Consider the following 24,649-nt stretch of genomic DNA (forward strand, 5'->3'; position numbering starts at 1 on the left):
TTACTATTGTCAGACTTACAGTTTTTGCTCATCTGTTGGATGTGAAATTATATTCCAGAGGTATATTACACTTGTGCCCATTATACATGTTTATTCTGCTTTCTGTATTTCAGTCTTTTATTTCTCTCTCCATGTTTCTGTCTAGATATTTTATTTTGATGTATTTTCTAGTTCACTAGTTACATATTGTCAAATGCTTCTAGGGGAGAAGTGATGATAAATGTCAGGCTCATTTCTCCAGTTTTTTTGTTTGTTTTCTGTTTTTCGTTTTTTTTTTAATTTATGTATTTATTTTATTGGCTGTGCTGGGTCTTTTTTGCTGTGCGTGGGCTTTGTTTTGGTTGCGGTGAGTGGGGGCTACTCTTCGTTGTGGTGCGCGGGCTCCTCATTGCCGTAGCTTCTCTTGTTGTGTAGCACGGGCTCTAGGAGCATGGGCTTCAGTAGTTGCAGCACATGGGCTCAATAGATGTGGCTCATGGGCTCTAAAGCACAGGCTCAATAGTTGTGGTGCACAGGCTTAGTTGCTCTGTGGCATGTGGGATCTTCCTGGAGCAGGGATCAAACCCATGTCCCCTGCATTGGCAGGCGGATTCTTAACCACTGTGCCACCTAGGAAGCCTTCTCCAGTTTTTTTTTTAATCTTTAGGATTTTGACTCCTTAAACCTCTGCTGCTTTGATATATTTTTTATTTTTTTCAAATAGACATTTTAATATTTTATACATTTTTAATTGTTTTTGGTGGGAGAGTTGTTTTGATACAAGCTAGTCCACACAATTGGAAACAGAAGCCTCTACTTGTATGTACTTGTATGTAACAGGCAACTTCATCACTGTTATGTTAAGGTGGAACTCTTGTTACTATTCTAATTTATCTCAAGCCTCAGTAGATTTCATTATCACTCAGTTGATCAAAACTATATTTAAATATCTTTGATACTTTTCTTCATCCCCTACATCCAATCCATTACTAAGTCCTCTTGGTTCTATTTCTAAATTGCATCCTTTTTGATCATGTGTCTCCAATTCTACTACAAATGTCTTGATCATAGCCACTATCATTTTTCTCGCAGGTGTTGGTGAAAAACTCTGAACTCATTTTTCTCCTTAAGCTCGTGTCTTTTCCATTCCATTCTCCATAGAAAAAGATAGAATGCTCTAAAAGTAAACTTTAATGTCCTTTCATTTTCTCGATTAAATTTAGAATTAGGTACATTGTATTTATTTTCACTTGTAAATTCTATCTTTTGAACATTTTGATGCTGGTATGTAGTTCGTAATTGACCTTAGACTCATATTAATTGCTTAATAATTATTTTCTTATTCATTCTATTATGTTGATAATCATTTAGTCTGTAGATAATGATAGTTTTTGTGTTTTTTCCTTTTTCTTTTTTTAAAATCGTTTTATACTTAGGGCATACCTTACAGAGATGAACAGCAGGAATGATTACGACAGTATAGTTTCTCTTTGTAAAAATTTTAAAGCCATATTAGTGTCCATCAAACAGGAAAATTAAAATACAAATTTTACTACATTTACATAATGCAATATCCCAAAGTTGTCAATATGAGAACTAGAGATAATAGTGTAAATGTGTATATATTCAAATACACAAAATTGAACAAAAGAGCAAGTTGCACTGTGTATATATATATATAATATATATAGTATGTGAGTATATAGTGTTAATATTAAAAAAGAATGCCATCTATTTTTTATGAATATATACATATGTAATAAAAATATAATGATGTTTCAGGACAGGAGCTACTTCTGAGGTTAAGTGGGGAAATGGGAAGGGAGAGTTGCATAGGGCTCTTCAACAATATTTGTAGGGTTTAATTTCTTAGGTTGAGTGTTTATTGTTCTTTATATTAAAAAAATGTTTAAATATTACTTTAATAAGCAGATTATATTCCCTGCTTACAACTATCCAGTGGTTTCCTATTGCCCTTAGTATGAAATATCAACATAGCATGATCTAGGAGACTCTACAAGATCAGTTTCCTGACTGTTCTGTCCAATCTACTCTCAATTCCCCTCTCTTCTTGTTCAGGACACGTCAGTCACGTTATTCCTCAAATCCTTCACCAGTTCCTAGCTTTCTTGTCTTAAGAAAGTTACTTCTTTGTGTCTGTTTGCTCATTTGTAAAATGTACCTATTTCATTAGGTTACTGTGAGGATTAAATGTGTTAGAACATAAAAAGTTCCTGGAATGGTACCTGGCATATAATAAACATGCAGTAAATATCAACAAATATCATTGTTATCATAAATATCACTGATGACATAATTTAATCACGAAAGACCACTCAGTGGAAGTGATATTAAACTAAGAACTTAAGATGCAGAGATTGGGAGGGAGAATTCCAGGCAGAAGGAAGAGATATGTAGAGCCTTGTAGGTAAAAAACAACTTTATCTACTCAGGAGCTGAAAGATAGGTATTGTGTCTGGAGTGTAGTGAGTGAAGAGGCAAATGACAGAAGAATGATCAAGGAGGATCTTCCGGTTTATACCTTACAAAGTTGTGTAATAATGGGTGTTGTATTTGAACTGTAACTCAGGTAGGTCCTCTCTGGGGTGGCCAACCTCTAAAGTGATCCATACACTCTTGTGTACTTCCCTCCCATATTGTGCTAGCACTACTGTGACAATCTGTGTGACAGTAGAATACAGAAGAGATGGTAGGTCAACTATAAGATTATGTTACGAAAGGCAGTGAAGGTCTGTTCCCCCTCCCCTCCCCTTCTCTCACCCTTACAACCACTTTCTCTCTCTCTCTCTCTCTCTGTCAGATTACTTGTTCTGGGGAAGCCATTGGCCATATCAGGAGAAAGACCCACCTGGTGGGGGTCTTTATGGGGAGACCCAGCCGGTGAGTAACTTAAGCCTCTTGTCAAAACATGTGAGAGAGTCATTTGGAAGAGGATCTTCCAGCCTCAGTCAAGTCTTCAGGTGGCTGTAGTCCCGGCCCATATATTGCCTGAGATCATGATATACTCTGATTCAGACCCACCCAGCTAATGCTCTTTCAAATTCCTAGCTGATGGAAAATATGAGATAATAAATGTTTGCTTTCAATCACTAATTTTAAATTTCTGCTGAAGAGATTTTGTGTTTGCTTCGATGTGGATGATTGTGAAGGGAATACTAGAATCCTCAGAGGTTTGGACTTGTATAGATGGTTCCTGTTCCCACTTTTCCCTCTATAAATGTATACATATTCAGAGTATTGAGGTCCCCTTCTCTAGAGTAGAATCCTGGTGCCATGTCAGGTATAAGGACATCTATTCATAGGATGTCAAGAGTCTGGGGGCCCTCGTGTACCGAGAGTTCTTTGACCCTGCACTGTAGCTTGTTTATTAGTGGCTTTGACTTGTGCACCTTGAGGTGCTTACGTGTGGACCAAAATGGCCTTTCAGAAGTAGCACCATGGCCAACTGTGATATATAGGGTTTGGGAATCATTCCCCTTAGAGTCAAAGGCAGAATACTTGATAAGCAGGGCTGGTCAGTGACATGGTGGTTTTAGAACTTCAGAACTGAATCTCTGGAACAGCAAGTCTTCCATGAAAAGGAAACCTGGGAATTTTGAAGCTGCTTGTAGCTTGTGGAGCATCCAGAGCAGTCCATTACTGTTGGGCTCCTGCACTTGAAAGTGGTTTGTTTGAAAATCAAAATCACAATGAGATATCCCCTCATATCCGTCAGAATGGCTATCATCAAAAAGATAAGAAATAACAAGTGTTAGTGAGGATGGGATCCTTAGTGACTATTATCCCTAGGAATAGATATCTAGAAATTCCAGAAAGGTCACAGTAAGTGAGTTTTTCCTTTGTGCTGTGGGACTATGGATGTTACCTGTGAATGAGTGATTCAGGTCATGATTACTGTTTTGCCATTGTTTTCATACCTACCCTTTGGCTGGGCTTCACTTGTCCCGGCTGAGGTTGACTAGGGGTACTACTCCATGGAAAGGGTGGGCTGGCTCTTTGTGGTTAGGATGAAAGGCTTTGATCAGTGAAGGGCATTTCACAAACCTGAGAAGTGCCTCCTTAAAGGCAGTTTAAAGGGAAATTTGAAGGTAAAAATCGCTTTTTAGAATATTTAATTCCATGCCAGTCCTAAACATCTCTTTTTCATTATAACAAGCAATGAGATCTGGGGGTGAGGAGCAATAGACTAGCTGTATTTGGGACTAAGTTGTTTTTGCTCATGCCTGCTGGACTGACACCTTAGCTGCCAAGCTCAGAGTCTTTCTACACAGTTGAATGATCTCTACCCTTTTCCAACCTCTCTATAGAAATGTGAGGTGGCAGGCCATCAGATCTCTCTCCTAGAGTGGCACCGTTGGAGTACCCAGCTCACTTGTCCTCTGCATAGCCAAATGTATGTTCCTGGACTGTCCAAAATCTGCAGGACCATCTGTGGTCTACCAGCCTTGTGCCGGTAAGTTATTCTGAGTCTGCGAAAGGTGTCATATGTTGTATTTTCTTTTGATTTGTGTTCTACAAACCAGACTCCTTAGTTATCATTAGAAAATATTTAATTTTTAACTCAAAGACCTGTAGTCTAGAGCATTTGAATCAATTTTCAAATGGAATATAGATTACATGCCCTTCAGATACCTGCTATTTTTTAATTTCTTTGCCAGACACATTTTGTCAAAAACCTCACTGAGACGACATTTGAAAGGAAGAGATGGGCTCTGGTTTATTCATTGTTCAGTAAGTCATCACAAGACTTTCCATGTATTATTCCTGTAGTAAGCTTGCATGTAGGCTACATCCAATTTTATCCTCAATTGTCCATAACTTTTTTTTTTCAGCCTAGGTTCTCTGATAACCATTTGCTTTCTCTAGGATTTAATTTTTATTTTGTATTAATCCTTTCAATACTATCACTAAAAGTGGTTCGCAATTATGTTTAGAATAGTGATGTCGGGTCACCAGTGACCATTGTGATAAATACCAGTGGGTACATTTATATTGACACTGGTAGGGTCATACTGACAAAAGCAGTTTCAGAGAAGTCAGTCAAGCAGTGAAAGAGAATAAAGATTTGGTAAGAACTAGTGTAGACTCTTCTTTGGTACCATCTCTATATAGCATTCCAGCCTTAGTCATGCCATAACATAGATCTAAAATCAATAGTGGAATACCTCTGAGGTGCTGCCAAGAACCCAAGCTGGGGTAGAATATCAAAGGAGATGCCCCCAAAAGGGATGTGCCCCTACAGTCTATTTAGCTATCCACTCATTTGTCTGTGCATTCAGATATTTATTTTATAAGGCATCTGTTCTTATCCACACACTGTCTTAGGGGGTGAGTATACAAATTTAAATAAATTAATGAAATTTAAAAAATTTTAATAGAAGACTAAAGAACAATCCCTCCCTTAGAGGAGCTCACTGTCGTTAGGATAAAAAGTAAGTAGACAATTAAAAAAAGAGTATGGACTATGACATAAGCTCAGAAGCATCAGTGCACAAAGATGGACATCTGCTATGGTCTTGGGAGACTGGGATCAGCATGCTTTATTGGCAAAGTAAGGCTTCTGTTACAAACAAGGAGAGTTAAAGTGTGAAAGTTCTGGGCATTAGGTAACTTGTGCTGGTTGTGTTTTACATATGTTGCATGTGTATAAATGCACATAAGAGGTATTATTCTGGTTGAAAGAGAAAGATGCTTTTAATAAATCAATCATTTGCCAAATATGCATAATTTATTCTTTTTTGGTTGCAGTTGCAGGTGGATTTTTCTGTATATTTCCTCCGGTTGAAATATATTCATCAATGTCATCAGCAGGTGAAACATTTAATAGTAACTGTAAAAAACAACTTATCTTGTTGAAATATGTAGAACCCAAATTAAAGTGAACTAAAGGCAAATAAAACAAAAGTCCACTGAGGATAAAAAGAAGAACATAGATATGGTGCATCTTAGGAGACTTGATTATGGGTGTCAAAACCAAGAACAAAGACATGGCCATGGTTCCAAATACAAACGGCAAACGTACCTGGGAACAAACATAAATTTGTGTTAGAGTGGACTTGGAAAACGTAAAACATTTTATCCACAAACATTTGTTTGATACTGAGGAAGTTGGTTTCATCAATTAAAAATATTTACCAGGTCTTCCTCAGTTTTATATAAGAGAAAATAATCTGCTGGGAATCTCCTTGGGGTATGAAATAGCATAACTGGAAGCTTTTACTTAATAATTTCACCATTTTGCTGACCTTCTGATTTTTTTCATAAGTCCTTGCCACTTGCCCATTCAGATCTCTTGAATGAAGATATTATGAAACATTCCATACTATTACCATAAAGCATTTTTTCACTATGTTTCTAGCTTTTCTATTTTCAAGCAATATTGAAATTAATATTTTCTGCATCTCATCCTAATGTATTATCCATATATAACCTAATATATAATCTATATACTTCCTTTTGGGCACATTTTTATTGTAAAAGGACTTCAGGGTTTGGATTCACTTTCTCTGATCCTCACTTTTCCCTTAAAATGGGTCTTAACAATGTATACCTTTCAAATTTGTACATCTTAATTTGGACAATTAAAGAATACACAAACACACACAATTATATATGTAATTAAAGAATAATATCTGCAAATAGTAAAATACTTAAATGCTGTTGATTATTGCCTATTACTGTATTTTGCGTAACTCTCTTATTAGACTATTAAGTTATTGATGGAATTATTAATGGACAATTTATCTATATATCTTTAAAGTGTTTATTGAGTCATTAAATGAGTCAGATGCAAGATTATCATTATCTTTCATTTTTTTCAGTTTTGAAATGTGGATTGCTGGTCCTTACCCTAAACATTAGAATCCCAAGGGGTGATGTCCAGGAATCTGAATTTATACAAGAAATCCCAAAGTTATTCTTTTTCACAGTAGAGTTTGAAAATCTTGGCTATAAACTGTCTTGATTTTCTTTTTTAACTTTCTAGTCCACCCCTGTACTTTAGTATACTGTTGAGATATTCCTGTGGGTATTCTGTTACCTCTTTTTACCTTGTATAAGGAACACCATAAAAGGGGCCCCTTGATTGCTTTCAGAATATGGTTCACTGATAAAACAAGGATTGTTTGGAACCTACCTCATTAAAAATAACTTATAGGCCTAGCAATAGTTAATGCTATATAGCAAGATATGCATGCCATAAGCATTTTACAAGTTAGTGACTAACCACTAATTCAGCTTTAAGCTTTCTAGCAGCCTATATGAAAAGAGAAGGTGATCTTACAAAGTCTAAGTATTGAAACCAAGCAGGACCCTGTGGGGCTCCTGGGCACAAAAGCTCTTCTGTGTCTCCCATTTCTTGTTTGTAGGAAATAGTCTTCACTCAGCCTCCATGACCTTCCCTGAGTTCCAAAGAGCAAGTTCAAACAGTTGCTAATCAGGGAAGGGAGGGGATGCAGAGGCAAGGGAGGAGCAGTCAAGAAATAATAGTTCAAGAAGACCTAAAGAGACATTTCTCCAAAGAAGAAATACAGATGGCCAATAGGCACATGAAAAGATGTTTAACATTGTTAATTATTAGAGAAATGCACATCAAAACTACAATGAGGTAACCTCACGCTGGTCAGAATGGCCATCATTAAAAAGTCTACAAATAACAAATGCTGGAGAGAGTTTGGAGAAAAGGAAGCCCTCCCACACTGTTGATGAGAATGTAAGATGGTACAGCCACTGTGGAAAACAGTATGGAGGTTCTCAGAAAACTAAAAATAGAATGATCTAGCAATCCCACTCCTGGGCATATATCCAGACAAAACTATAATTCAAAAAGATATATGCACCCCTATGTTCATAGCAGCACTATTCACAATAGCCAAGACATGGAAGCAACCAAAATGTCCATTGACAGATGAATGCATAAAGAAGATGTGGTACATATATACAATGGAATATTACTCAGCCATAAAAAGAACGAAATAATGCCATTTGCAGCAACATGGATGCAACCAGAGGTTATCATACTAAGTAAAGTAAGTCAGAAAGACAAATACCATATGGTATAATTTATATGTGGAATCTAAAATATGACACAAATGAACCTATCTATGAAACAGAAACAAAATCAGGGACATAAAGAATAGATTGATGTTTGCCAAAGGGGAGGAGGGTGGGAGAGGGTGGGAGTGAGAGTCTGGGGTTAGAAGAAGCAAACTGGTATATATAGAATGGATAAGCAACAAGGTCCTACTGTATAGCACAGGGAACTATATTCCATATCTTGTGATAAACCATATGGAAAAGAATATGAAAAAGAATGTATATATGTATAAGTGAGTCACTTTGCTGTACAGCAGTAAATAACACAACATTGTAATTCAACTATACGTCAGTAAAAAATTAAAAAAAGTAACAATAGTGCAGCCTTGGGGCAGGGTCCTGGTTCCTCAATATCTTTGAGCTTCTGCAGAACTAAAAACCCCCATCAAATGAAAGATCTTAACGATTTGATGAAGAATTCTTCATTCCAGAGAGAAGGTCACAGTTCCATAACCTTGAGAACCACGAAACCACCTGATACCAGAGGGTCTCTGGATGGAAGGAATGTAGGCCCTGCAGGCACCCTGATCCTTATCAGCAACCCTACCCCTTGGCTAGAAGACTTCTCACAAACCCCCCTGGGTTGGGACACACAGCTTTGAGGGATTAGCCTGCTGTGGCCCCTTTTGCCTGGCAAAGCAATAAAGCTATTCTTTTCTACTTCAACCAAACTCTATTTCCGAGATCCAAATTGGTGTCAGTGAATAGAGGCTGATTTTCAGTATTAGTATCCATAAAGAAAACTAAATAATCTGCCTAGAAATACAATTATTTCTGATATGAATTTTAGAAAGAATTTTCTTCATGGGTCTACATTTAGAGAGACAGTTGCATAATGTAAAAATATATCACTTAATCCCCTTGCAGAAAGTATAGGAATGAATTGCCAGAGGTCGTTTGATTAAATTAGTTAAATCCACAATATAGACGGATGGGCTATAGTAGACAATTAGAAGAACGAAATTCTTCCATAGGCTAATGTGAAGCATTTCAGATGTAGTTAATGTAGAGAGAGGTTTTGGTGGTTTGAGGAATCGACAGAATACTTATCCTTCAGTCAATCCTTCATAGATATTCTGCCTCTGAGGTAAGCTTTTGAAAGATGAATGAGTTTGTAATTATATTCCTTCACAAATATCTACAGTGTAGCTCTTCTCTATTGGTCATTGAAGCTGGAATCTTATACACTGATAGACATTTGAGTTGAGAAGCCTGAAAAGTCCTAGGCAAGCCTACAAGGTTATCTAAAGTAGTGTTATTAAGAGGACACTCAAATAATCATTGGCCCTGGACATTGGTCATCCCCTGAGATCTAGTACAAATATTATACAACCCACATATGGTCCCTTCGACTCAAATTTCACTAGTTGTATTATAATATAAAAAAGCCTAAGGATCCTCTGCCTTTTCTAACAAGGATCAGTCCTGTTCTCTCTCTTGAGATTTCAGATTGAAAATAGTCCAAGAAGCTTATGAGCCAATAAAAATAAAATCTATTCTCTAGATCAAATATTCCTTAAATGGGCTCACAATGGCCTAGAAAGATTTTACATGCAGATATAAGAAAAAAGTAAAAGTACAAAATGCTCTTCAGAAAGATGAAGGGAATTTTTTTTTTTCAGGTTTGATTTACCTTATAAGGTCTAGGTAAGTTTGGTTCCTGGAATCTCAGTTTAAGCAAGCCTGTCATCATTAGCCCAAGTTGAATCCAGTCTGTGAATCCCACGTAGTTTATTAAAAGGATTAAGTCTGAGGGAATAATTAAAATGGAGGCAAAGATGAGCATCTGAATCACAGCTACAACTGGACAGGAGTGGATATTCAGAGTTGAGAGGATCAAAGGTAGCTGACCCTCCTGGCTTGCCATATACCATAACCTTGATGTTGAAAATACAGTACAATTAAGGGAGCTAACTATTGAGGAAGAAACACCAATTGAAATGGCCCATTGCATGGAAGGGATACTCTATCCATCCAGGTGACAGCAACAGCATCTGTATTAAAAAAAAAAAAGAGAGAAGCCACTAATTATATAATCTATGTAATATACTGTATAGTATTTTAAATTAATTAACTTAGCATATATTATATTGTAATTGTAGCAAAGACAAAGGACTGGTAGTAGTAGGCTACCCTTTATCTAAATGAGGAAGTTCCCTTCTATCCCTGTTTTTTCCCAAAGTTTTCTAAAAATCACGAATGAGTGCTGATTTTGTCAAATGTTTTTTATGAATCTCTTAATATTATAATGTGATTTTTGTCTGTTACCATATTAATATAGTAAGACATTAATTGATTTTGGGATGTTAAACTAATCAATGATAAACCTCACTTGTTCATGGTGTATATCCTTTTTATAAATTGCTGGACTCAATTTACCAATGTTTTTAAGAATTGTTGCATTGTAGTTCATAGAACAATACATATTCTATATAACATTTGGATGTAATTTTCTTTCTTTGTGAAAAGAATTATTCTGGCTTGGTGTCACAGAAATACTGGTTCCATAAAATAAGTTGGAAAGTGTTCCCTCTTCTATTTTCTGAAAGAGTTTGTTTAGGAGAGGCATTATTTCTTTCTTAAATGTTTGATACGATTCATCAGTGAAGCTACTGGGGCCTGGGATTTGATTTGTGGGAAGATTTTAAAATTATTAATTTGATTTGTTTTCTTAATATAGATCTATTCAGATATTCTACGTCTTTTGGAGGTAGTTTTGTTAATTCGAGATTAAAAAATGTATCCTACTCAGTGACACAAAGGCACTCTCTCTTTTTCCATGGTCTGTTCCCTTCTCTTCCTCAACTTCAGGTATCCTGAAGAGAAATAATGTTTAGGGGTGTGACTGAAGTCTCCCTGCCCTGAAGGCTATACACATCCAAGCGTGCTGGAAAACTTTACGTAGGCTTTTAGATATGGGTTCCCAAGTCATCAGTGAACCCAGGACTGTGGAGTGAGGGCTAGATTCAGCTAAGGGGATCTGGGTAGAATTCACAGTGCAGAAGGGAAGTCTTCTACCCACAGCAGTTCCTTTGAGAATAAAGCCTTTTGGGCCAATTCAAAGTATTATGTTTTCATGGCTTCCACTGTTGAATATAAGTATTTATATTATAGATGCTTATACTATAAATAATCAAAGAGGCCAGAGATGATTCTCCTGTCCAGGTAGAGATACATGTAGAGAGTACTAGTGTGGCATGTAAATTCTTTCCAAACCCCTCTCCTTCTCCCTCTTTGTGTGGTTCAACAAAACAATATATAATCTCAGTAGGAGAATGATCACGGACTTAATTGAAACTTAAAGGCAGCAGAAGGTAGGTAAAAGATGCAGTATCTGAATATAACTATTATATGACAAAAGGTACTGGAGTTGGAGCTTTACAGTGGGTAATTAGTAACTGACTGATTGTTGCTCCTAGAGCCCTAGTTGTGGTTGTTTCAGACATTGTGACTAATGGAAACCACCGTACAGACTGATGCCAGTTGGTATTCTATCTCAAACATTGCCAGCACTTCTTTTCTATCTCAGTTGCTCCTGAAGACCAAGACTAATTCCCATCCATGTGGTAAGGCTTTCAACATACTTTCATAGTATTCCCCTAGGGATGCCTAAATTCCCCTGATACTTCCCTCCAATTGGAGTTCAAGATTTTGCAAAGTGCTTCTGCCCTCTGATATCCAAAGTTTATTATATATTGTTCTTGTCCAGTTCGTTGGCAAGTCAGAAGTCTCAATCTAAACAGACCTCAGTTGGTGTTATACTCCCAGCAGGCTGATGAACCCCAACAAAATTCAGGGTACTTCTTGCCAAGTAAGGTTTCTTGGGAACATGTAGGTAAATTCACGACACTCAGTCCCTCTGGTAGTCATGAAAAAAATTGTCTCTGGTTCACTACTACTAAAAGGAGACCCAGCACCTTTGTGTGTTATAGATAGTATGTGTCTCACCTGGGCACTCTACTTGGTCTTCCGTATCAGCTAATTCAGAGATCAATATCCTTTGAATGGAGGAACAAATCAACAGGCTGTATTGAAAGCTGTCCGGTAAGCTGTGGCACACTTTCTACCTTTGGGAATCCACAACCATAATTACTCCTTTGACCTAGAAGTCTCCATGATTGATGATTTTTTTCTATAGCATTTCCTGGCAAAGAGAGGCACCTTACAGCTTGAGGTTTTTGACTTGTTCCTCCTTCATGCAACTACCAGAAAAACTCCTTTTGAAAAAAAAATTGGCTTGCTATTGGGATGTTGTAAAACTGAACACCAGACTCATGGAGGCCTTGTGACGTTCCAGCCTGATATTCTCCTTTTGGGATGAATCGAGTTGGATTCAGTTACTTAAAAGGTGTGAAGAGCCCAACAAATCTCTCTTATCAAATGGAAATCGCATATTCAAGAACATACCTAGCCTGGCCCAGTGGCATCTTGGTTTTGCATAAAAAAGTGTAAGCTACATCCCATTTTGATGACAAGCAGCGTTGCTGGTTCAAAAGGACCCTCTATTCACAAGGGTTCCTGTAAATGTCTGGGCATGGTCCACTGATGGGTTAGCTAAGGTGAAACACTGTGGTGTCCGCTAGGCTGCCACAGATGTTAGCCTCTGCACCAGCTATGCAGAATGGAAAATAGACAAGCATATTCTACTCAGTAATGGGTGACCAATCATCAGGTTATTCAATCAGCAGCCATGATTTCTTTCTATAGTTTATGGTCCCAGAGAGGGGTGTCTTAAATCTGCCAGTCTATAGCTTTCCAAGTGACAGACCAAACACCCAGGCCATTGACAACAGCTCAAGTCATTAGAAACATAGCAAGCGGGGAAAAACTGGAAGAATTCCCTCTAAGAACAGGAACAAGACAAGGGTGTCCACTCTCACCACTATTATTCAACATAGTTTTGGAAGTTTTAGCCACAGCAATCAGAGAAGAAAAAGAAATCAAAGGAATACAAATTGGAAAAGAAGAAGTAAAATTGTCACTCTTTGCAGACGACATGATATTATATATAGAAAACCCTAAAGACTCTACCAGAAAACTGCTAGCACTCATTGATGAGTTTAGTAAAGTAGCAGGATACAAAATTAATGCACAGAAATCTCTTGCATTCCTATACACCAACAACGGAAGAGCAGAAAGAGAAATTAAGGAAACTCTCCCATTCACCATTGCAACAAAAACAATAAAATACCTAGGAATAAACCTGCCTAAGGAGGCAAAAGATCTGTATGCAGAAAACTTTAAGACATTGATGAAAGAAATCAAAGACGACACAAACAGATGGAGAGACATACCATGTTCCTGGATTGGAAGAATCAACATAGTGAAAATGACTGTACTACCCAAAGCAATTTACAGATTCAATGCAATCCCGATCAAATTACCAAAGGCATTTTTCACAGAACTAGAGCAAGAAATCTTACGATTTGTATGGAAACGCAAAAGACCCCGAATAGCCAAAGCAATCTTGAGAAGGAAAAATGGAGTTGGTGGAATCAGGCTTCCTGACTTCAAACTATACTACAAGGCCATAGTGATCAAGACAGTATGGTACTGGCCCAAAAATAGAAAGGAAGATCAATGGAATAGAATCGAGAACTCAGAAGTAAGCCCAAACACATATGGGCACCTTATCTTTGACAAAGGAGGCACGAGTATACAATGGAAAAAAGACAGCCTCTTCAATAAGGGGTGCTGGGAAAATTGGACAGCAACATGTCAAAGAATGAAATTAGAACACTGCCTAACACCATACACAAAAATAAACTCCAAAGGGATTAAAGACCTACATGGAAGGCCAGACACTATAAAACTCCTAGAGGAAAACATAGGCAGAACACTCTATGACATCCATCAAAGCAAGATCCTTTTTGACCCACCTCCTAGAATCATGGAAATAAAATCAAGAATAAACACATGGGACCTCATGAAACTTAAAAGCTTTTGCACAGCGAAAGAAACCATAAACAAGACAAGAAGGCAACCCTCAGAATGGGAAAAAATAGTTGCCTATGAAACAACGGACAAAGGATTAACCTCCAAAATATCCAAGCAGCTCATGCATCTTAATACTAAAAAAACAAATAACCCAATCCACAAATGAGTGGAAGACCTAAATAGACATTTCTCTAAAGAAGACATACAGATGGCCAACAAACACATGAAAAGATGCTCAACATCACTAATCATCAGAGAAATGCAAGTCAAAGCCACCATGAGGTATCACCTCACACCGATCAGAATGGCCATCATCACAAAATCTGGAAACCACAAATGTTGGAGAGGGTGTGGAGAAAAGGGAACTCTCCTGCACTGTTGGTGGGAATGTAAGTTGGTACAGCCACTATGGAAAACAATTTGGAGGTTCCTTCAAAAACTACAAATAGAACTACCATATGATCCAGTAATCCCACTCCTGGGCATATACCCAAAGAAAACCATAATCCCAAAAGAAACTTGTACCATAATGTTTATTGCAGCACTCTTTACAATAGCCAGGACATGGAAGCAACCTAGATGCCCATCAACAAATGAATGGATAAAGAAGATGTGGCATATATATACAATGGAATATTACTCAGCTATAAAAAGGGATGAGATGGAGCTATATGTAATGAGGTGGATAGAACTACAATCTGTCATACAGAGTGAAGTAAGTCAGAAAGAGAAGGACAAATATTGTATGCTAACTCACATATACGGAATCTAAAAATGGTACTGATGAACTCAGTGACAAGAACAAGGATGCAGATACAGAGAATGGCCTGGAGAACTCGAGGTATGGGAGGGGGCAGGGGGTGAAGGGGAAACTGAGATGAAGCGAGAGAGTAGCCCAGACATATATATACTACCAACTGTAAAATAGATAGTCAGTGGGAAGTTGTTGTATAACAAAGGGAGTCCAACTCGAGGATGGAAGATGCCTTAGAGGACTGGGGCGGGGAGGGTGGGGGGGACTCGAGGCGGGGGAGTCAAGGAAGGGAGGGAATACGGGGATATGTGTATAAAAACAGATGATTGAACCTGGTGTACCCCCCCCCAAAAAAAAAAAAAAACTATAAAAAAAAAAAAAGAAATATAGCAAGGTTCATCAAGGGTGGAATTGACCAGGACTATGAGAATAGCCTTAAGTTTTGTCCACTGAGTCACTTCCCTGATGAGAATAATTGGAATAAAGCTGTTGATTGATACTGAACTATCCAGATTGCCATGACTGATGTCTCAATCCATCATCTTTCTAGACTCGGCAACACATTTTCCATCATATACTGCACATAAGGAAAAGGAGTCCATATTTTTGCTACAGAGGCTAACACTGAATATCACACTGTGACTTCTGCCAAGATTTGACCATTTGCTCACAGTGACGATTTGGTCATGATATTGCCCCTGCTCACTCCTGGCAAACTGACTACATTGCACCTTTGACCCTCTCTTGGGAGTGACAACTTATAGCTGTTGGCACTTTTTCAGGTTACAGTGTTGCTGCTGCAATTTGATTAGCCCACTCTGGCCACACCACTGTGACTCTTGAAACCAGTCTGTGTCATGTGTTTGACCACCCAAAATCTGAAAATTGTGTATATCACAAGAACACATCCATGTGCTGAAGGCAAAGATATTCAATGCATGTTTCATATATACCATTTGAATACATCTGATATTATTTAGTGTTTGGATGGCTTCCTCAAAAATCAACACAAAAATATTTCTGACTCTACCTCCCTCACATTCTTCTGGTCCACACACCTTGGTCAGGTAGTTTGGTCACTGAATATAACCATCCCTAGAAAGTGATCATCCACTCTTGGCTGCTTCCTGGGTGATGACCAGGGAGAATAGGATAGGAAGTTTTATAGACCTATTTTGAAAACTCAGGAGACTTTCTTGATCACTGCTGGGTTTTATGCCTTTTCTTTTCCTCACACAGCAACCCCAGTCTCACCTGGCTGGTATAGCCTCTGGGCAGCAGCCTGGCCATAAGGAAGGCAAGAGGATTAAAGATTTATTTTGGTTCAGACGCCTGGAATCTCTTGTTGGATTGACATGGTCCTAGATTATAAAGGTGATGACCACTAGGTTGAGTACACTCTTTGCTAAGTCCTCTTACAGTGGCAATTGTGGGGAGGAGAGAACATTTAGACTCTGGGAAATACGGAAATGGAATGAGAATAATGATCTTTTGTTTTTTAGAGCCATTCCTGGGACCTACCTTCTGAAGGAAGACTTATAAAAGATACAGAATGATTGGGATTCCCTAAGCTTTGGGATCTTCTAATGTCATGTGGAAGTATCACCTGGCCTTCTTTGTTTTGACTTGTGGGAACTGAGGTTTGGGGAACCAGCATAAAATTGACATCCTAGCTACTGCTATTGCTATGAATAATAAATTGTCTTTGTCTCCATTGCCAGCATTCATGAAACTGTGCCAGGCTAACTTGTAAGCTTGCAATTGCAATTCTGGTTAAATCTCAGACTCTTCATAGTTGTTGAGTCTTGTGATTTCTTCCCTGATCCATGGGTTATTTAGAAGTGTGTTGTTTCATTTCCAAATATTAAATATTAAATATGGGATTCCTGAAAGATATTTTCACTTGATGTCATATTCTTTGTTGACAGATTTTTTTTTTCCTTTCAGCACTTTAACTGTGTCATTCCACCACTATGTGGTCTCCATTAAAAAAAAATGTCAGTTGTTAATTGTATTATCTCTTCCCTGTATATAATGAGTAGTTTTTCTCTTGCTGCTTTCTCTTTTGCTTTGCTTTGGCTCTCACAATTTGGCTTTGATAGGTCTAGGTTTAATCCTCTTTCTATTTATTGTGGGTACATTAAAGTTCTTGGATCTATTTATTAATGCTTTTCATCAATTTTCAGAATTTCCAAGCCATTATTTCTTCATACATTTTCCTGTGTTGTTGTTTTTTTTGTAACTTGCCTGGACTTAAACTGAAAAATCCTATTTCCTTCATGGTATGAAGCTACTGCATCTGCCCATATTTTAATTCTTAATTTTAATTTTCACGTTTGGATTCCCAGAGGTTGTTACTGTTGGCTGCATAGCTTAGTGGTCAGTTAATGGTTTAAGCAGAATTAATGCTCAAACATCTCAAATCCATCAAGCTTCCATAGTTTCATAATTAATGTGCGTGTTGGGAAGCACATTCAAAGTTCAGCCAGTTTTAAGTCACGTTGGCTTTTCTTACTGCCTGACTCTTGTGCTCTTCCCCTGCAGTTCCCAAGTCAGCCAGGAATGTGTGAAGAGTTTACCTACCTCCTCTACGACACTCTTATTTCAAGGGCATACTTGTTGAAAGTTGACTGGTTTGATGATAGCCCCAAAATGGACCACAAATTCAGGCTAGCAAAGATATAGGCTTTATCTGTATGTTTCCTGCTGAACTCACCACATTAAGTAGATAGTTCTGTGGGCTTTCACCCTCCGATTTAAACTGTCTGTTAATGTAAACACATCTTGTCTAAAATTTTTATGAATGAAACTATTTACTATCTTTCTACTCTATAAACTTTGTCAAGTCACAAGCCTTATCTTCTAACATCAAAGGGTTAATTTCAGTGAAAAATATTACTCTCCTTTGGATGTTTAAGATCACTACAGAGTATTTTTGTTCCTTGTGTTTCAATCACTATAACTCATATAACTTGACTTTGTAAATTCTGTAAAGTGATTTTTCTTACTCATTTAATTATGCCATGCAATATGAAGGGCAACAATTTTTCTCCCTATTTTACCAACATGAGAATTGAAACCAAGAGTTATTGAATTCTTACCAAGTGAATAATGCTGTGATGCCTGAAAGGCGATTTTTGCAATTAGCTCATTTTATTTCAAATATATGGCTGTTTTCATTAATCTGTGATCTTTCTGAAGTGGAATATTATTGTGCTGTAGGAATTCCAGAGTACCTTCACATATATTTTCACATTTGTTATCACTACTAACGTATGAGATGAACAAATAATATACTCTCATCTCACTTTATTTTTATATTTTTAAAAAATGAAGTATAGTTGATTTAGAATATTGTGTTAGTTTCTGGTGTACAGAAAAGTGATTTGTTTTTATATATACACATATATATTTTAGATTGTTCTCCATTGTAGGTTATTACTAGATAATGAGTATAGTTCCCTGTGCTATACAGTAAATCCTTGTTGTTTACCTGTTTTAGCTATACTAGTGTATATCTGTTAATCCCATACTCCTAATTTATCCCTCCCTCTTTCCCCTTTTGGTCATCATAAGTTTGTTTTCTGTCTGTGAGTATGTTTCTGTCTTGTAAATAAACTCATTTGCACTATTTTTCTAGATTCCACATATAAGTGATATCATATAATATTTGGCTTTCTCTGTCTGACATACTTTACTCAGTATGATAATCTCTAGGTTCATCCGTGTTTCTGCAAATTGCAATATTTCATTCTTTTTTAATGGTTGAGTAAAATTTCATTGTATATGTATATAGTGTATACATATACATATACACTATATACAATATCTTCTTTATCCATTCATTTGTTGATGGACACAGGCTGCTTCCATGTCTCGGCTATTGTAAATAGTATCATTTTAGAGCTAAGATAACTGAGGAGCCTCAAGCTTGGATGTAGTATAAGCCTTACTTTTTACTCTTTTCCTTTTTACGGAGAACCTAATATTGATTTTCCTTTATCTTTAGGGCCCTATGATAACTGGAAATGTAAAATTAAAAAAAATATACTTTATTAATATGTTTGTTTAGATATATTAAGTTCAATTGAGAATTGAGGCCCTTTCATTTTGTCTATTTTTAGGGCAAAAACTCAGTTTCTTTGCTATAAGGTACTAATTTTTAAATATTCTGAAAATCTGAATAATTTTTTGGTAAACTGAAATTATATATCTATATTTACATCTTTATCTATCTATATGTATATAGAGAGATATTGTGGAAGGATTCATTTCTGTTTCAGTAATAGGAAAAGTTAAGTTCTCAAGCTTTGTACAGATACTGGGAATATGCCTGGAAGTGAAGTGTATGAGTTATATTTCCTGAAGGCAGATGTTAACCCAGAGTACCCCTGATGTTTTTAGGAAGTATATCCCAAGGGATTCTGATAAGTAGTCTATCTATGCTATTCCATTCTATTCTATTCTATTCTATTCTATTCTATTCTATTCTATTCTATTCTATTCTATTCTATTCTATCCTATCCTATCCTATCCTATCCTATCCTATCCTATCCTATCCTATCCTATATTTTATTCTATTCTATTCCCTGTGGACTGTCTTTCTTCCTTTTACAATTCTTGGTGTTTTCCATAACTTTTGCTGCTAGACTTTACCCTTTATGCTCAAAAGAGATTGCTTCACCTTTTGAACTTTTATATTTAAATGAATAAACAAATAAGTAACCCATACATGAATCAATTTATCATAATTCTTTTAAAGTATGCAGAAAGACCCATTGTGTATCAGAAACATCCTTTATTCAGGAGAATGAAACTCTGGTTCTGTGTAGCCATACCTGAGGACATGATTTCCTTCGGAGTCAGGACGGCTAGGTAGGAAATGTTAACCAATAAGTAGATCAGTGCCACAAGGGTGAGTGCAGTGACCACACATTTGGGGATATTCTTACTAGGGTTTTTCAACTCGCCTGCAAAAAAAAAAGTGCTACTCATAAAAAATGACTAATATAAAATTTGAAAGTGACTTCAATATAACATTTAATAAGAAAAAGAAATGACTGCATACACCGAGAGTTCACTTTTGTTGAACGTTTATTTACCATGTCTTGGGCAAATTATTGATTCTAGTAGCAACAGAATTTTGCTAAATTCTGTGTTTCAATATGGTGTATCTGATATACCCAACATGAGCCTTTTGGATAAGAAAACAACTCAGAAAACCTGGTTTCTAGGCCAGGAGGATTGGCATAAATCTTGCCTTACTTTACAACCAATGTTGTAGAACTACAACTACATGTTAATGAAGGGTTGAAAGAGCTCATCTGTTAATCTGATGAACTATTAATTAATTTTGTGAATAATCACAATATTCTAGGACATTAGGGTAGACTCTTCTGCTCTTTTCACTCCTTGGATTGTTCCTAGAATAGTTAAATCTTGGATTAAACTTGAGTGTATATTGCCAACAACAAAATTGACACAGACGTTTAACTATTTGGAAAATACAAAATTACATTATTAACTCACGGTATGCAACTCCCTCAAAATAATTCATATGTATTCAAAAGTAAAATGTAAAGTAAGACCATAAAGATTTAGAGAAAGAAGCACAGGTACATATTTATCTACACCTTGAGAAGGAGAATGACTTCTCAAATATGAAAACAATGAAAAATTAAAAGATGGTAGTTTGATACTATAGGTATTAGAATTCTAGCCTTTAAGACTGAAATTTTAAAAATCTTATGAACAAAATTAAAAACAAACAACAAACTGGGAAAACCACTTATTTGTCTTTATAAGCTTATAGCAAGAAATATAAATGATCATGAACACTTGCAAAACTCTTCCCTTCCATTAGAAACTGAAGAAAAAAATAAGTTATAACACTGAAATTTGACTTTCACGCTCTAAGTGACTAAAGAATGAAAAACGTTTGATGATGCCAAGTGTAGGCCTTTTAATTCACACTAAAAGATATATTTGCAGAGCCTTCTGGAAGGCAATTTGGGCAATATTTCTCAAGACATTACTAAATATTTGTATGCTCCACTTAGTAATTTTATTTCAAGATTTTTTTTCTAATAAAGCAATGAGAAATCCACAAAGATTTACATAAAAGGATGCTGGTTGGAACAATAAGTATAAAATTTTAAAGTGAAAAACTAGAAACAACTCTGGGGTCCAACAATGGGAAAATGTTTGAAAAATGGTCAAATTACACATGATAGAATATTGTATACTCACTTAAAAGCATTTATGTTTAATAATATTTATGAATTCTCACTACATGAGATACGTAAATGAGTATCTTTACATAATATGTAAAATAAAGTTATGAGTATTTGTGCAGTGTGACACCCACATGTGTGTATATATAAGAGAATTGTTACAGCTAATCTTTATTTTAATTTATATTTTCTGTATTTAAAATTTTTCTTTAATGACGGTCTGTTATAACTATGAAGTGTAAACTATTAAAATATTTGTTCAGAAAAAATGTAATTTGGAGTCCTTAACTGTGTCAATTCTGTGTTTACTTGTTTTACTTTGTAAACACCTGGAAAATATTTAGCTTTCCAAAGTTGGAAAGCCACATTTTTAGAGAGTTTAATGCATTTCCACCCGCCTGATAAAAGCAAGAGAGAAACACATTATAGCAAAATGATGTAGTATTTCTTTCTTAGAATTAAGCTGATTAACCATTGTATGTTTATAGCCTGGTGGTGTTTTTTATAATTTAAAAATAATAACCTTACCTGCTATTCGAACAAGGACTCCCCAGCCAGAATATGCATATAATCCTTGTAAGAAGGCTTCGGCAATCTGTGAGGCATCTGGGACTTCAGCATCGAAAGCTTTCTCAAACCTGGCTAGGTTCTCTTTTCTTCCTCTCACCAACAACATGATTCCAGTTAGAGATATGAAGCAGAGAACTGTCATTTTCACAACTGTACTGACAGTCTGAAACCAAGTCACCTCTTTAACTCCTCGAGCATTCAGAATTCCCAAGCACCATAAAATGGCTAGTGCTAAACATTTCTTTGGCATCTCCGGAACAAAACATCCAGGATAGAAAGGCTGCGTAATATACCCTGCTAGTAACAAGCCACGTGCAGCAATTCCTGCTGGGGTACTAAATAGACTGATCCAGAGATAAAAGAAAGCAATAAAAGGTCCAAGAGATCTCTTGAGGAAATAATACTGTGCTCCACTTCTAGGAAAGGTGGTCCCCAGCTCTGCGTGGCTAAGGGCAGCCATCATAGACACGATGGCGCAAGCCACCCAAATACTTAGGGTGACCCCCACATTGAGTGAAGAGTATTTTAACACCCCTTTAGGAGCAACAAATATTCCCGCACCTATTATGATACTGAATAAAAAAACTGTTCCATGGAAATATCCTATCACCCGTTGAAACTGAGTACTTTCTCCCATTTTCATTTTCTTAAGTCTGAAACAATTTTAAAAGCTAAAATAAATTCACAGTTTTTACTCTTTTATACTTGTGAAAGGCTTCAGCCAATCTTCTTATAGTGAAGTGCTTTACTTTCCTCCTCCTCTCGTACTCAGATTTTGTCACACAGCACTTAACATAAAAAAAAAATTAACTTACAAGTTAATCAAACTAAAGTTTCTGGGATCTTAATATTAGAGTTAAAATATTTTACATGTTAAGCATTTTGAAAGTTATGCACAATTAAACAAGTTAGACACAGCTAATTGGGAATGAGACATGAAAAATTCCAAGTCAGGTTTCTTCTATGGATACGTAATCTCATTAATTTTGATCCTTAAACGAGAAATTCTTTAAGTTTGTACCATAAGGAAGTTTATAAAGAAAGGCAAAAAATACAAGGTTTGAATCCCATGTTTGCCACTTGTTAGCAGATCTTGGTTTGAATCACACACACACATCTGCCACTTACCAGCAAATCTATGTCACTTACTGACCTTAGATTTTATTTTGAAAAATGGGACTGATAATCCTTATCTTACTTTTTCTTTAATAGAATTAAATAAGGTAATTTGTTGATGAAGCAAATACTAATACAAAGCTCCTAGTAGTGTACCCGACATATCTTAGGGAATCCATAAACGTTAGTTTCATAATTTGGTTATTTTAATTATCACGATCTGCATTATATACAGAGTGCTTCAGCTTCTCTAATGTCCTTTAAAAATATTTTGTAGTTAGTTGCAAATTAAACTTAACTTTTGACAAACAGGTCACTTAAAGAGTACACATATTTAGGGTTTTACATTTCCTTGGTTAATTCTCTAGTAGGGGCATGATTCAACTTTTCAGCATTATTTATTTTTTTCTTAACTTTCAGCTATGTATTGACTTAAGGCACACTCTTTTGAGCATCTGCTTTTTGCCTGGTACTGTGTGAATCAGTGCATGTGCAGGATAGACCAAGACACGGTCTGCGTCTTGTTCACCGTTCTACCCTTGCCCCTGTCCAGGGTACACAGTGTCTCAGTAAATCTGTTGAATTAATGATTTTACCCTCCAGGAGTTCCTGTTTAGAGAAGTTGGCGTATATAAACCAAGACTTTTTATATACTGTTCATGAGCTTCAACGAGGTAATACTAATAATAGCTAATATTTACATGGCATCTACCATGTGCCAGGAACTGTGTTTAACACATATTAACTCTTTAAATCAAATCAACCACCTACATACCGATAGATGAGGAAATTAAGGAATAAGAAAGTAAGTAATTTGCCAAGGTCACCCAGCTATTCACTTTAATTAATTTTAATTTGTTTTACATATATGTTTTTATATATATTTATGATTTTAGTTATAAATAAATAAACCCATAAAGCCACAAGAAACCGAGAAACAACCCAGTGACAATGTAAACCATAAGAGTTGGCTTGTTTTTTTTCTTGGTGACTTTTTCATGGGCCCTGTGTTTATCCAATCTCAGCCATGCCTCCTCTTGTGCAGGGACTAGGTTAGGACTGATGGAGCACTCAAGTCTGTCTCACAGCCATGAGTGTGTCGTTAACCTCAGTCTCCGCTCTCTCACAAGCGGCACAATTATAATGGTCTGTAGCGCAGGCTATTGCAACTCGGTAAATAGACTTTAAGTCTTGGCTGTGAGAACAGTATTCTGAAGACCTCTAGACATATACTACAGTTACAAGCAAAACTCATTGGGAATAGTCTATACTTTTTCTAGTATAAAAACAGACATAGACCAACGGAACAGTATTGAGAGCTTAGAAATAAATGCATGCATATACAGTAAAATAGTATTTGACAAGCTAAGAATACTCAATGGGGAAAGGATAGTCTCTTCAATAAATGGTTTTGGGAAAATAGGGTATTAACATGCAAAATTAGACTCCTATTTTATACCATTGACAAAAATTAACTCGAAACGGGATCAAAGACTTAAACATAAGACCTGATATTGTAAAACTAAAAGAAAACAAGCTCCTTGAATTAGTCTTACCAGTGATTTTTTGGCTATCATACCAAAGTGTAAGCAACAAAAGCAAAAATAAACAAGTGGGACTACATCAAACTAAAAACTTTCGGCATAGCGAGAGAAACACCAGCAAAAAGAGAAGGCAACTTACGGAATGGGAGAAAATATTGGCAAACCATCTATATGATAAGGGTTAATATCCAAAATATGTAAGGAACTCATACAACTCAATAGAGAAAAAATCAAACAATCGAATTGAAAATGGTCAGAGGACTTGAATAGACATTTTCTGAAAGAAGTCATACAAATGGCTAACAGGTACATGAAAAGATATGACTGCTTTTTTTGTGGCATTGACTTGTAACTCTCCCTTTGTCCCTATACTTTTAACTCCTAAGATAGTATTTTGCAAT

The 24,649-nt window shown here is 36.4% G+C and overlaps 1 protein-coding gene across 1 annotated transcript; it reads right to left on the bottom strand.

The window, feature by feature from the left end:
- Positions 1-5,530: 5,530 nt before the first annotated feature.
- LOC130854270 (solute carrier family 7 member 13-like) lies at positions 5,531-22,225 on the bottom strand. Its single transcript, XM_057736985.1, is given in 5 exon segments — positions 5,531-6,022; positions 9,728-10,059; positions 10,062-10,088; positions 19,624-19,755; positions 21,547-22,225. Coding segments are annotated over 5 exon segments (1,464 nt in total). The 3' UTR covers positions 5,531-5,728.
- Between the last annotated feature and the right edge of the window lie 2,424 nt (positions 22,226-24,649).

The sequence above is a fragment of the Hippopotamus amphibius genome, chromosome 5 (assembly GCF_030028045.1).
Source record: "Hippopotamus amphibius kiboko isolate mHipAmp2 chromosome 5, mHipAmp2.hap2, whole genome shotgun sequence".
NCBI classification, from domain to species: domain Eukaryota; kingdom Metazoa; phylum Chordata; class Mammalia; order Artiodactyla; family Hippopotamidae; genus Hippopotamus; species Hippopotamus amphibius.